The following is a 16,074-nucleotide window of genomic DNA, read 5'->3' on the forward strand; positions in this document are numbered from 1 at the left end:
AGAACATTCAAAAGTTTTGAAAGATTTATATAGTGTTAGGAGGTATAGAAATGGCTATGTATATATGTTTGTGCGAAGAAAAGAAATCTGATCTTCATCATAGATCTGAATATTATCAATAATAAAGAAAGTAAAGCAAGCTCTTTCTTATGAGATTATAAGAAATGGCTGTGTGTTCTGGTGGTCTTGAAGTTTATTTTCACCATACTGGGGAATGGCAAGGAGATCAGTATTTACTTAAACAGAATAGAAAGGAATGGTTAGCAAAACAGGAGTGTGATACATTAATTTAGAAAAAAAAAATAAATAAAATAAATGTTGGTAATATCTTATTTTTCAGGTCTCCAATATTCTCAAAATTACATTATGGTCTTCTAAAACACTATTAACAGCATCATTCTATCTATCTATCTCAGAAGATAACTGAGATCTAGATGGACTGATGCACTTGAGTGCTTTAGAGGACCCAAAAATTTAAGATTTGAGACTACTAGAGATCTGACAAATACCAGATTAATTTGGAAGAAACTGTTGGTAGTAAGCTAGTGATAATGGCAACTTAATTATGAAGTATATCTCTTGAGGGTACATATCAGAAAATGATAATAAAAAACCAGTTTTCATTCATTTTCCTGAGTAAAAATCCAATCCTATTAACTCTATATAACACCTTTCTGCCTAGTCCCAATATTATAGATTGAACCTCTCATACATGTGATTACCATGAAACCACCAACAATGTTTTCTAAGAAAGGAATGAAATGAAGTTCTTCAAGTTGTTTATATACAAGAATCGGTTTTAAAAAATTCATCATTCATTTTTCCATAATAATTGGTCATATTTTCAATACACTTTTATATTTATTAAGCTAAATTTACTTTTTTCTGCCTAGTTACGAGATCCCAATCATCTACTAGCCACGGTTTCAATTCATCTGGAATCTTGACTTTTATTTCTACTCGGGTCAGGAAAGCCTCCTCCTCAAACACAAAACAAATTAAATGACTCAGATATTTAATTAGAAGTAATTTTAATCAATATAAATCAACATTATACTGAATAACATTAATATGATTTGATGAGCCTTATTAGCACAAAAATGAAAACATTCTTGAATAACTGAGATTTATGTAAATTTCATTGATGTAAATAGAAGGTAAAAAGTAATGATATATTGTCCATTACTTTAAACCTGGAAAATTGCAAATGTAATGTGCATTAACAATGAATTATAACAAATCACATTCCAAGTGGCACATGCCCATGTACAGGGTAATACTATATGTTAGTTGGAGTCATGAGAAAAGAGATCTGAACTGCATACTACATAACAAAATTTATGTAGTATGCAGTTCAAAAAGAGCGTGATCTTCAGGAGTTCAGGAATAGAGCATCTCCATTTGAGATAAGTAAGTCATGCTTTGTTGGTTGCTCATGCTCTACAGTAGCCACGAGAATGGCCCAAACAGGCAATATTTGGATAACATGCATGCATGATGTAATTGGTAAATTTGGAATAGACACAAGAAATTATTTCTGTATTTAGCTATAAATGTAGAATATATAAATATCCTCCATCACAATATCTCACTTATTTTAAATTGAAGCATCTTGACTCTCTACTTAAAAATGTGAGAGTTATTATATTTAGATGTTGAGAGTTTATTTTTCACTTGGTTAGACTATAATAAGTTTAGTTTAATCCTTTATCTAAGTGGGAGCAAACAAAGTTTGCGCCTGAAAGTATCTTCAGGACTGGGGTAAGGTAGTACAACATCGGGCAACTCGTTGCAAAGGTGGAGCAAGCTAACATCACTCCTATCTCGGTATCTCCCATAATGCAAAACACATCTTTTTGCGGATATGTATAATGTTATGCATTAAGGGAAGGGCCACTACCCAGACTAGTTTCGACCTTTATTGAGGTCTCTTCAGTAGGAGCCAGATACCAGGAGATACCAGGCAGAAGCATTAGCAAGGTCATCTCTACCTATAGGAATTGCCAAACAGTGTGCCACCTTTTTATTAAATTACTCTGGGTTTAGAGAAAGATGTTGAAAATTTATTTTTCACTTGGTTAGACTATAATAAATTTAGTAAGGCAGTGTTGTACTACCTTACTCCAGTCCTGAAGATATTTTCAGGTGCAAACTTTGTTTGCTCACACTTGGATAAAGGATTAAACTAAACTTATTATATTATATTTAGAGTTATATTTTGACAGTTATTATGTTCATATTATAAAAAGAGAAAATTTTATTTTCTCTTTTTATCAAAGAAGATCCTAAAAATCTGCATACAGTATATAATGAATCTGAGATTGGAATGTTTTTCATGGTATAGGAACATTTTGATTCTGGTTTTTAAAAATGGGCTTAGTAAAAATTTATCTATTCCTGAATAAAAATGAATACTTTATGTATTATAAGAAGTAGCTGATCTACAACAAAATACTTGCATATGTGAGATATCTATCTCACATATGCATCAGCTCTTCTGTCTTATTGCTAAGACAGAAGAGTAATGAATGTAGGATTTGCAAAAATGTGGATAATTCCTGTAATGATCATATATTATGTATCCCATCACTGTGTAAAATATATACTGATTCTCAGTAAATAAAAGAAAACTCTTAGAAAACAAAATGAAATATAAATAAAGCAGAGAAATAAATACACATACAAGCACAATGAATTTTACAAGATGATTTGCTGCTCCATCACCCCCACATGTATTCCTGCCATACCTAAATGAATTACCTGATCAATATTATTAGTTCATTGGAACTATCAAATATATACAGCAGCTGTTTATTATTGGTTAGTTATTTATACTTTGCAAACAAGTCTCTTTCTCTCTCCTCATAAGTTTTTTCTTTTTAATTATGCCATTATAAATTCACTTATGCATATCTAGAATTATAGGATCACATGCTATTCGCTCCACCCAGCAACTTACAGGATGCACATATAATACCACAAATGTTAACTATTAATAATTTGTTTGCCCACACTTGTTCTTTCCTTTACATTTCCCATTCCTAGATGACTTATTAATGGCGATTCATATATTTATACCTTTGAGTAATTCAAATATACCAACAAAATATAGTACTCTCCTTCATCCTAAAAACAAATACATTGTCCTCCACACACACAGATTACATTATAATTAAAGAACTGTCACGATATGTGAGGCATCTGCCGAAACTCAAGCACAAAATTTTCTATGGGGCACAGTGATTTCTTTCACACAATCAGATATTTAGGGTGATGGTGAGAAAGCTATGATCGCCTCGCCATGACATGTTAAGCACTGAGTGCTGTTCACTTGTGAAAAATGCACTTTTCTGAAACAGAATTGCTTTGGTATTGAATGAGGATTCTTGTCATTTTAAGGTTTCTGTCTGATCTTCAATGAGAACCAACAGTTCGAAACAGATGTCAGGACAGTGAAACTCTAAAAGAACTAATAAAAGGTAAATATACGGATGCCTGGAACACTAAGTAGAGAATTCCTCGTGAATTTAGCTTTATTCCCTTTTTTACAGATGGGTACTATGAGGACACTACTCCAATCATCGGTAATTTGACCTGAAAAGGTCCTCTGAATTATGCAGTGTAGCCCCTGCAAAACTTTTATATCTCTGCACTTAAGCATTTCTGGTCAAATATCATCTACTTCAGCAGCCTTTCCACATTTCAAGATTTGATGGCTTTTCCCTATCTCAAGTATTGATATGTACTCCTCTTTGCATTCCTCTTGAAAATTTTTTAGTATGGTTCTCTCACTACTTGGTTTGTTCAACAATCTTTCCAAGTAATTACTCCAGACATTTAAGAATATCCTTATCTTCAGTTTTAATGTCACCTTTATCATCTTTGATTCCTTTTACAGTACTCTTTCCTCCATTTCTAAGCTTCTTCAATAGCCTGTAGAACATTTTGCCACTTCCTGATATTTATTTTCTATATTCTTCCAATGACTTTAGCTACTTTCACACACACAAACACAGCTTAGCTATCTTACATTTCTCTCTGTATAAGTTCCTAGCAAATAAGTCAGGACATGCCAACTTATTTGCTAAGATCTTTTGATATGCTTTCTTCTTTTCCAGGACTGCTTCTTTAACTTCTTGTGTCAAACATGGTGTTCTTATTTTTCTATCCTTGAAGACAACATCACCACATACCTCCCTAGTTGAATCAATGTCTTCTTCAGAGTTTGCCAATGAGACTCCAAGACTGAGATTCTTGTATTCCAATATGTTTCAACTTTTCTTCAATAATCATAGTTGAGTCTACAATTTACTTGTAAAAGCTGCTCAACTTGAATTCTTTTTAAAACTTTCTTACGAGTACATACTGTTCTTTTCAAAGTGATATCCATTTTTATCCTGCTTTTTTCAAATCCTCTGTACACTCTTTATACTGAATGAGAATGAAGATATCAGTATCAACAATGACACAGTCAATGAAGCTTTTCTTATTCCTTGTGTCTTATCTCCATGTGAAATTGTGCACATCTTTATGTTGAAACATGGGTGTTAGTAATAACTAATGTCCTGAGCAGAAGTCCAGAAAAGACCATTATTATTAGCCTTGCCCTTTTCTCCAAATTTTTCCAAAACGTTCCTATATGCTTAGGAATACGATGAAGATTGCATTCTCATAAGCTCTGAAATTAGTTTTTGAAACTTTCAAAATTTATATATATCAGTGGTGTCGCATGACCGCGCAGTTAGCCTAGTGGCTTTGCGCTTCGCAACCATATGCCTGGGGAAGAAGTGTCCTAGGTTCGATTCCCGTCGGAGACGTGAGGAGCTGAAGGATCTTCCTCAGCCATAGCCAAGTTAGCCGGTCTTGGGCGTGGGCAGTAGGGTTTTTTCCGCCAGTTTATCTGGTGTTTTTCATCCCGCAAGCAGGCAAACCGGCCCCGTGAACACACAGGGATACAGCCAAGAATACCTTGAGGCATAGGAGTGACCATTCTATCCTCGTATTTCGGTTACGAAATCCAAGCATGCTTGGAAGGTTGTGGGCGTAAAGGCCTGTTAAAGCCATTGGGATAGATAGTGGTGTCGCATGCACATTTCGGTTGGGTGTGCTGTTGTGAGGGTTATGAACCCGTGCTACAAATTTCACATCAATTTGACCGTGTGCATCTGCAGAAAATTTTCCAGGGGGAGGGGGAAAAGCTTGGAGACAAATAATTACATCAATAAACGGCTTTTAGCTTTTTTTATTTGATGTAATTATTTGTCGATGTAAACTATAAATAAATTATTCTCATTTTGCAGCGATTTTAATGATCTTTAATTCTTGGGAAAAAAAAGTATTCAGAATTAATAGATTTTTGATATAAAAAAATTGAACACATTTTATTAAAAATCAACTAATTAATTAATCCTAAATTAAATTATTTCAGTTTAAAAATCATAAAACTAACAAGTAAAATAATGTTAAATTACATACACTTACCTTTTAAAAATGTATTTTTCCGTTTAAATTTGTTTCACTATAAATTTACAATTCACACTTCACTCAGTGACTCACTAGACACAGAGGACAAATCAACTAGTCACTGCTAACAAATCAGAAAAAGATGAACCAAAAACAGGAACAAGTGTTCTATGGCTATCCTGCCGTGGGCCTAAACAGGACAACTCATAATACAATTTTTAGACAGACAAAGCATCTCATGATCGAGGGTGTAAGATTACATATCTCAATCAATTTTACAATTATAATTTGTGGAATATTTTAACCGATCCTGGAGGGGGAAGTGTTCCCCCCTTGCAGACGCCCATGACAGTGTGATTGCATCTTTATCGATGTATAAAAGTTTTTAGAGGGAATAGCGCATCAGCGCTCATTTTAATTGGTCCAATGTAATTAATTGCAAGATAACTTTGAATACTTCTGTGTAGAGTGGGGGAACAATCTGTTTTAGGATTTATCAGAAAACAACAATGAAGGAGAATGCTATGTTTGGTTGGTATATTTGAAATACTCAGATGAAAATATGTGAACCATCATTTATAAGACATGTAAGAATAGGAAATAATAAGTGTGAGTAGAAACACTTTCATTAATGGTACAAGAATTATTAATAATTATCATTTGTGATGTGTCCTATAAGTTGCTGGGTAGAGCAAATAGCACGATCCTATAAAGTCTAAACATGAATAAGTGAATTTATGATGGCATAATTAAAAAAAAAAAAATTATGAAGAGACAGTATTGCGGGAATAAATATGGTTTGATGGAGCAGCAACAAACCATCTTGCAAAATTTGTTGCACATGTTGTGTGTATATTTCACTCCGATTTCCAAGAATTTCATTTTGTTTACTGAGACTCAGTACACATAACATCCAATCATTATCGGAATTATCCACACTTTAGGGAATCCTATATTCATTAGTTTTTTTTTTTTTAAGTATCAGCAGTTCTTCTGTCTTATCAATCTCACATATGCTCGTATTTTGTTGTAGATCAACGTCTTATAATACACAGAATATTAATTTTTATTCAGGAATAGATATTTTTTACTGTCTGTTGTTTCCGAAAAAAAAAAAAAAGCACAGATTTGCAGAACACGATTTTGCACATATGCGTTATCTTAATTGCTTCCATTTAATTTGTCCAATGCTAGAATTTCATTCATACACAGTACGCTGCAGAGCGTTGGCCAGCAACCCTGCTTGGTGCTGCCTGCTAGCTGAGTGAACCAGACCAAGTTGCGATCATTTCACTCACATTGGCAGAGCTGTAATCACGTATTTATCAGTGTTTATCCTCTTCTCCTTTTGCATTTGTGTTTCTTTTAATTTCAAAAGTTCAATATGACATCTAAGAGGAAGAATGAAGATGATAAAGCAGCAAAAAGATGCAAAATTTTGATTATCTCAGAAAATTGAAATTTTAGATAAGTTGAAAAATGGTGCATGTGTTTCATCACTTGCAAGAGAACTAGCTATAAACGAATCAAGCACAAGAACAATACGGGAGAATGAAGAAAAGATTTGGCATAGTGTTAAAGCTTCAGGCGATACTTCGGCAAAGGTTGCTCAAGTTTCAAGAGGAATTCCGCAATTGGAAAAGATGGAAAAAATATTAATAGCTTGGAATGACAATCAAGTAAACGAAAAAGGCTCAGTTGTGGATGGTGTTGCTATTCGAAACAAAGCTTTAGATTTGTTTTCTTTCGTTTTAAGTAAAGATGGCCAATCATCAGAGAAAATTGACTTTCAAGCAAGCAAAGGTTGGCTTGAAAACTTTAAGCGTCGTTTTAATTTGCGCAATGTAAAGCTTCAGGGAGAAGCTGGCTCTGCAGATAAAGCAGCAGCAGAGAAATTCAAACCCCAATTTTTGAAATTCATTGAAGAGAGGGGTTACATTCCACAACAAGTTTTCAATGTGGACGAGACGGGCATATTTTATAAGTGAATGGGACAACGAACCTACATCACAAAGACACAAAAGGCTGCCCCAGGTTTTAAAGCTTTTAAGGATACTCACTTTGCTTTTTTGTGGAAATGCATCAGGCGACTTCAAGTGCAAGCCTCTGCTCATTTATCGATCTAAAACGCCTCGTGCATTGCAGGGAAAAAATTTTGAGCAATTGCCTGTTGTGTGGAAGTGGAATAGAAAAGCTTGGGTAACAAAAGCCTTGTTTAATAACTGGTTTGAAAATTCATTCGTTAAAGAATTTAAACATTACTTAGAACAGCAAAACCTGTGCTTTAAAGTTCTCCTAATTCTTGATAATGCTCCAGGACACGATGCTGAAGCCCTCACAACATTGCATCCAAATGTAGAGGTTTTATTCCTCCACACCTAACACCACTTCCTTAATCCAACCAATGGATCAAGGAATCATAAAAACATTCAAAGCCTATTATATTATCAGGCATGTTTACACCTCTGCAAATAAAGCAGAAGTGTAAACATGCACTTTCCTAGACGAAGGAAAGCACGACATGCTAATGGCATTTTGGAAGCGATTCAACATAAGCCACTGTATAGAAATGATTAAACTCGCATGGGAACAAGTGAATTCATCAACACTGAACTTGCTGGCATCAGCTCTGGCCAGAAGTTGTCAACAATTTTAAAGAATTTCCATCGATTGAAAATGAAGCCAAAGAAATCGTACAAATTGCAAAAGCAATTGGTGGCGAAGGATTTTCAGATATGGAAGAAGAAGTCAAAGAATTAATCGAGAATGACGAATGAAGAATTGGATGATCTTGTAACACCAGCCGACAGTAAAAGCAGCAATAGTGAAGAAGATAAAACACCTTTAACTTACAAGCTAAACGAATTGCTAAAAAAGGCACAGGAACTGTCTGATTTTGCAATGGAGATTGACCCAAATGAAGAAAGACGAAGAAGACACTTTATGAAAGGCATTGAAAAACTCTGTGCTCCTTACCACGAAACTTTTAAAGAGTTGCATCAGTCATTGTCCCAAGCAAATATCACTAGCTTTTTAAAAAAATAATTGTATCATGTACCCACTTATTAAGCAGTAATAAAAATCCTTTCAATTAACATTTGTTTCATTTTCCCTTTTAATTACAACAATATTTAGGTTAGTTTAAATTATACATACATACTTTCTTAATTTGAACTATACCTAACACATTTTTTCCAATAGAAAGTTAATTAACTTTGCGGAACGCGATTTTGGCGTGTGCGCAATGTATTAATGACGTAACCCCTGCGTTCAGCAAGGGTTTACTGTATTGCAAATTAAATTTTATAAACAAATATTTTAAAAAAAAAACAACCACATTTGTTTATAAAATCTAAACGAATATTGGCTGAATATTCGGCGCATCCTTACCAAAGACTGAATGATATATGCACGTAAACACAAGAAAGATATTTAATTAACCAAATATTTCGGTCTGGAAATAGCAGACCATCCTCAGTGGTATTACAAGAACAGTTTTAAAAAAATACAAGCTAGAATACTAACAATAGATTGTTAAAAATGATGTTATATCACTAAGTATTAAGTATAAAATGGAATATTTTGAAGTAGAGACATGATCGGGGAAAAAAAAAAAAAAAAAAAAAAAAAATTAATGAGTAATCTTGATTAGACTTTCCCAGATTTTTGATATAGATATACAGTCATTACAAGCTTTTTTTTTTTTTTTTCCAATTACGTCTCTACTTCAAAACATCCCGTTTTATACTTAATACTTAGTGATATAACATCAAGTTGCATGTTCTATTTTTAACGATCTATTGTTAGTATTCTAGCTTGTATTTTTTTAAAACTGTTCTTGTAATACCACTGACGATGGTCTGCTATTTCCAGACCGAAATATTTGGTTAATTAAATATCTTTCTTGTGTTTACGTGCATATATCATTCAGTCTTATGTAACAAGTCTCCTTAAAACAGCAAATACTTAGCAAAGACTACATTCCTTCACCACCCACCACAAAAAATTCTCAAGACAAGGTAACTGGAAATATTAGTAAAATGAATACATCTGGTACAATTACTTCTCTAATATCTTTAAAGAAAGCTTCCCCCCACATAAATGGATCAGTCAGAAGGATACACCAACCATTATCCTAGAGGAAGAAGTAATCTTTCACTTAATCAAATGAAATGATCAAAAGTACCCGGAATTGATGAAATATCCACAGAGCTCTATAACAATTGCAGTCCTGATCTAATTAAACAACTAACCAAACTTTTTAATGATATTTTATTCACCGGGACTATCCCAAATTATTGGAAAATGGGCAAAATCTTGTCTATTTTCCAACAGGAGAAAAAAAAAAGTGATGTTCAAAAACGTAATAATTATAGACTAGTTACTCTTCTTTGCTGCTTTTACAAAATTTTTGTAAAAATAATAAAGAATCACCCAAATAACGACTAATAAATGAAGACAAGCTGGCTTTAGAAAAAAACAGGTCAAGGGAGAGAGACCTTTATTGCTATTTTTTGGATTTTAAACAGGCATTTGATTCTGTCAAACTTATTAAAATATTAACAAAGAAAAATTCAGACTTTGAATACCGCTCACGAAACCAATGAAAATATCCAAAAACTGATTGATTCAATAGATGGGAGAAAAAGGGAAAATATTCTGACAGTCATCAGAAGAAGACAGATGAAATGGTTCGGACATGTGGAGAGGGCTAATGGCATTTCAAAGCAAGCACTAGAAGGAATCATTTCAGGATCAAGGGTTAGGGGCCGACCTCGATTAAAACGGACTGATAACATCAAAAAATTGGAGAAATTCCTCCCTTTCTCAACTGACATCAAGAACAAGACACTGAGACGACTGGAGGAGGCTAGCAAAGAGTATCACTTACCAGCCATGAATGACCTAAATGGTTCATTTAGGACTACGGGTGAAGAAGAAGAATACCACAAACAGCTCTCTACAAGGCAGAAACTTGGACCTTAAAAAAAGAAGCAGAGAGGGAAATGTTGGTTTTTGAATAAATAAATAAATGTTTAAGGAAGATAAACAGAACAAAGACTAATGCAAAAGTGCTGTAAGATTTGAATATCCTAACTCAACAATTCTTAACACAGTTAAAAAGCATCAACTTCACTGGTTTGGACAAACTATGCAAATGGAACTGGGCAGACTTCCTTCCTTATTTGAGGTCACTATGGAAGGTACAAGACCCAGGGGAAGACCAAAATTAACTAAGCATAAAGTCCTTAGAACTGCAATGGACTTACAAAGCTGCTAGCATATTAAAGAGCTTGTTTTGGGCAGAGAAAGGTGAAAGGCTCTTATCCATGAGCAACTCAACCCATCTTAAGGAAGGAAGAGAAAATCAGCAATTATAAAAAAATTACTGATATCAACTGGATAAAAAAAGTAAGGGAATCTATGAAGAATAGAGTTATTTTTATACAACGGGTAGAAAAATATCATTGTGTTTGTAGGTATCCAACATACATATAATTAGCTTATTAAGTAGTAGCACTTCATTACCAATTTTATCACCTCTAAGAATCTATCTTCACAGGGTTTTATCACCTCTAAGAATCTATCTTCACAGGGTATGCAAATACTAGTATATGCTAACTCAGCAATTCTTTTTTTTTTTTTTTTTTGAGGTTTCTAATTTTATCTGCTTCATCGCTATATGTAAAGCAGTTTATCCATTTTCCCTAATTGCATCAACTGGGATAAATTGATCAAAATTAATAGCTAAATACATGAAGATCAACTTCAGTGGGTTACAATATAATATATTTGATTGTCATGCTCAAATGAATCTATGTTTCAATTAATGGATGAAAAATCCTAATTAATTTTCAACATTCATGATAAAAAAATTGCAAGACAAAAATTAGGATCTCAAAATTTGTTGTTGTTCTAATACTGCAGGGTAAATACTTCTCAAATACTTATATAAGAAGTAATAAGTGATTTCTTCTTTTAAATTACATACAGATTCCACATGAGGATCTAATCGGCTTCTCTTCTTTCTCTGGCTTTCTGCTGATGGTGGCTCGGATGGCTGTGGTGTAGATGCCACTGCTATGAAAACATTTTAAATAAAATATAAAATGTTAATCACATAAATATAAAATGAAGTTAATACAATATTCCAACACAAACACATGGCAATTTAAAATGAGTTTTATTTTAAGTATTGATTTACAATATCTATGATACTGATTTAGAACACTTATGATACAATACTCAAGATGGGAATCAAGAACAAGATGCTCATGATTCCAGTCTTGCTCATAGCACACATACACACACACAACCATGATTAACATGGCAGAACTCTGACAATGACATCTACAATATAAATACAAGCCTGAAGAATGTATATCATTAGTGTTCTCAGATTTCAACATGATAAATATACTTGTTAAAGATAAGTCATTTCTACAATGTGATCACGTTTCTTGTCTACAGTGTTTCTCTTCATATGATACCGAGAGATGCCTGCCTGTAGTGTGTTGAAAGGTGGATTTGTGCAACATTTCCATTTTACAGATGAAACAGACATAGATTTTTTTTCAGAGGACAATGAGGCAAATGTCATACATCGAAAATACTGCCACTTCCATATGAGACTGGCTAATTTACCTTTAGCTGAAAAGTCCTTATAAATGTTCCATAATGCATAGCATACATGTCCCCAAGGATATGTACTTTGCATTATGGGATACTAAGGCAAATATTCATTGACCTCTATATACGAGTTGCCCAGTCAGCAACTTGGTTTGCTAAAACTTGGATAATGGATTAAACCAAGACTATAATTTCTTGGCATCTTTAATTTGACACTATGTCAGATAATGGAATTTTTCCTACTGGATTTTCCATAAAGAACAAAACATTTGTCTTCTTCAGTATGGGTTATTCTAGTACAGCCCATAAGATGGCAAGTTTCTCCATTACTGAACCAGAATGGATATGCCATTCTGGTTCAATAATAGAGAAGCATGGATGTACCATCATACATATAAAGACAGGCTACCGATGATGTGACTGGCAATGAGAATCAGTTCCATCATCGAGTTCAAGATCTCATGGGCATCTTAATACCAATGAGATAACTGCATAATAGTGGTAGCACTGACATTATACACCCTCTGTCCAAAATGAAACCAAACTTTTCAAATATAGAAGAAACTAGTGGCACCACCTGTTCTTTTTGTTGTCAAAAGCAACAACCTTCATTAGTGTTGTGTCAACTGTTTATGACATTTGTTTCATTAGAAGTCGAGTTGTAGTGACAAGAGTGACAGTGTATTTTGACGAATGGTCGGAAAATAAGTTTAAAACAGAGAGCTGTGATTGACTTTTGTGTTAAACTTGGTAAAAGTTTTATCGAAATGCATCAAAAAGCATACGTGATGAATGCTTATCCAAACTCAAGTTTATGAGTGGATTAAGCGATTTCAAAGTGGTCGTGACACACCTGAGGACGACGAAAAGCAGGGCCGTGCAAAAACTGGACTGAGCGAAGTTAACATCCAAAAAGTGTGTGATTTCATCAAAGAAAACCCGAAATCGTCCATGAGATTGATTGAAGATGAATTGGGGATTCCAAAATCAACTGTGCACAACATTTTGACCGAGAGTTTGTGCCTTCGTAAATTGAATTTGCGATTTGTTCCCCACAAGTTGACCGACAACCAAAAAATGTATCGAATTGAACAGAGGGTGTATAGTGTAAATTCTGACCTAAATTAGGTTAGTTTCCTTCAACTAACCTCAAAATTACATTTACAATTCCCAACAGAAATCTTACTTTTAGCTATCATTCCCCTGACATTCCCACTTACAATCTCCTCCATTTCTTCTCTCTCTCTTTTTTTTTTACAGGAAGAATCTGTGTTTAAATGTCTATTCTGATACCACATATCATATTTACGCAATAATGATTCTCCCCTTTGTCGATCTACTATTGGATTAAAACTTCCTTACCTCTTCTGTGTATTTCATTTGTTGCCTATACTTTGGCCATTGACTTTCTACCAATAGATACTTCTGCTTTCTGTATACCCATAGCAAAATCATTCTCCTAGTGACTGTAATATACTAACTATAAGTGGCTCAGTTTCTTCACTTCAATTGATCTTGCTGTAAGAGACAAGATCTTGATCAGAACACCTGATATAACACTTCACTTATATTGCGAATAGCACTTCTTTTTGACATTTTAACAGTGCCAAAAGATGATATTTGTAATTTCCCCTTTTGATTTTTAGACTACTGCTTTCAGTCTTCTCTCAACATTCGCTCTTAAAGCAGAACAGAAATTATTTTAACTGGAACAAGTAGCTTCCTTCTCATTCCATGCCAAATGTTGATTTTCAAACAAGTGAACCAGAGTAGAATAAAATTAAAGAATAAAAAACAAAACTTGAAACACAGATACAAAAAGTTTAAGAACACGTTATTATATTAAAATTTCAAACTGAATCTAGCAGATCCTCTTCAATGAGACGATTCAAACAAAGTAGAATGACAACAATGGATTTAGATGTTGGGAGATGATAATGAGCTGCATGCTATTGAAATACAGTACAACAGATTGTGAGATGTCATCTAAAAAGAAACACTACTGCTTGCAACTAATAAAAATAAGATCCAGCCAAATTTTATATAAAGAAACATCATCATTAAGGTGCAAGTTGAGACAATGTAGTAGGGTTTCAGCACACTGAACAAATGCTCACATTTGAAAGTATAGCTGTGTAGTATATGAGTCTTAGACCAGAAGATTCTGGTCAAAGACTCAATACAACTTCATGCTGTACTACCAGACTTCTCAGGCTTATTACAGATGACACAAGACTGACTAGTGTTCCTATAGTCTTTCTCAAAAGAATGTCTTGTTTTACTAAAGTAAAGAGATGGCAATTGCAAGAAACATAAGCACCTGAGAGGAGAGTTTATTAATGGGAAAAAATGTGGGAACTACACTATTTCTTGAGGATCTATGAAATTGGTTCAGATTCCAGCAATATAGAAACTGGAATCCTTGTACAGGTAGAGGATTCTTAGGAATAAATCTGCAACAGTTAAATATGCATTGAATCTTCTGTGACAAGAAGCATTCCTTGCATAATATGTAGGATGTTGTCAATTTCTAGTTACAGATAATAAAGGTTGGAGCAAAACCAACATAGGCTATATTCAGCGAAGTTCTGAGAAGTTAATTTCCTATCCATTTTTTTATCTCCATGGTGAACCTGATACAATGGTGCAAGTCAATTTAAGTTTAGGTGGTGGTGGGGGTTATTTCACTATATGGTGAAAATGTCATTCCAGAATGATAGTTGATGTTGTATAATGGAAAATAGAATGTTTTCTAGATATTCAAGATAGAAATTGGTTAAGAAAGAGGGTGCCCTATGGAAGTACCTTTTTTTGATCTAACTGTAGAGCTTATTTTTACAGACAAAACAGCCAGAGTAAATAATGTAATCAAATGGGTTGACTATGCTAGAGGAAACACCTGTGATACTGATTGAAGATTTCAGCAAGTAGAATATTCATAAATAAGGACCAAATGTTAAAACTGACCATAAATTCAGTATGCTGCATGATAATTTTTTTTATTTTGGTCAAAAAGCCTTAAGAGTGAATACAATCAATAAAAGGTCTAAGAGGAACAATGCCATTATGGACTTTTGATAGGATCTTTGTCTCAACTGATAGCTTCATACAGTAGAGAATTCAGTTTGCTGACTTGGCTATTAGTGGGGTTGGGATCAATTTCTTTGTAGTGGTTCTACAACATAAAAAAAAAAAAAGGATTTTTTTTCCTGTTATAATAATCAGAGGTCTCCATAACTACAATGGCTCTTTGTCAGCTTTAGTAATAGTTAAATGACTGTTGTGTCTCAAGGATTTCAAAAGTTTAAACATAGATGGAGAGAGGTTGGGGAACTTAGCTTTAAGAAGTGCACAAGAAACTTCAAGAGAGTTGTTCGTATCATCACCAGAGGTGTAGGGAATCTAGATAAGGATTTTTTTTTTTTTTTTTTTAAACTATAAAAATGTCATGTCCTTTAGAGAGAATGGCTGCTTGTGTTTGTGAAAGAGAACCATTCAGTTATTACCAGACTTTTCCTCATAGAAATAATGTTGATTTTATCATTCATTATGGCTATTTCGTATTTTTAAATAAACTATCCATTCAGATTAATTTCTACCTTGGGCAATATCTATCCTGAGTATCTAGGAGATATCCCATTCCCTTCGATATAACCATCATTCTGGGTATTGGGTATGTTATATGGATATTTTCCTCATGTGGCCTTAGCCTGAAGATGCCATACACTCTTTTCTAAGTGAAATTAACAACTTACACCCTTGTATCAACTTCTGTTTAAAAAAAAAAAAGGGGGGGAGGGATTAGGCCTCTCCTGCTCTCTCTCTGGTGTACTGACGACTACTGTTTATCATAAAACTACCTTCACTGGTCATTACCAGCATTTATTACATTATTAAAAAAATTGGCAGTATCTTTTGATGCCCCATTTTTGGGAAGGATGATGTGCACGCAGTAATCTTGAGTAGCAAAAGTTCACCGTT

The 16,074-nt window shown here is 33.9% G+C and overlaps 1 protein-coding gene across 3 annotated transcripts in view; it reads right to left on the reverse strand.

The window, feature by feature from the left end:
• The window catches only part of MRG15 (mortality factor 4-like), a 237,530-nt gene that overhangs the window by 54,815 nt on the left and 166,641 nt on the right, over positions 1-16,074 (reverse strand). For 2 of the 3 annotated variants that reach the window (XM_090391474.1, XM_090391476.1), the window contains 2 exons: positions 11,456-11,544; positions 880-981 (listed from right to left, as the gene is read on the reverse strand). In XM_090391474.1, the coding sequence (XP_090247600.1) occupies positions 880-981; positions 11,456-11,544 (191 nt within the window). The remainder of the gene's footprint in view (positions 1-879; positions 982-11,455; positions 11,545-16,074) is intronic. The other variant, XM_090391475.1, reaches the window with a different exon arrangement.

This window comes from Typopeltis vanoorti, chromosome 4 (assembly GCF_054136105.1).
Source record: "Typopeltis vanoorti isolate ZY-2024b chromosome 4, IOZ_Tvanoo_1.0, whole genome shotgun sequence".
Classification (NCBI taxonomy): domain Eukaryota; kingdom Metazoa; phylum Arthropoda; class Arachnida; order Uropygi; family Thelyphonidae; genus Typopeltis; species Typopeltis vanoorti.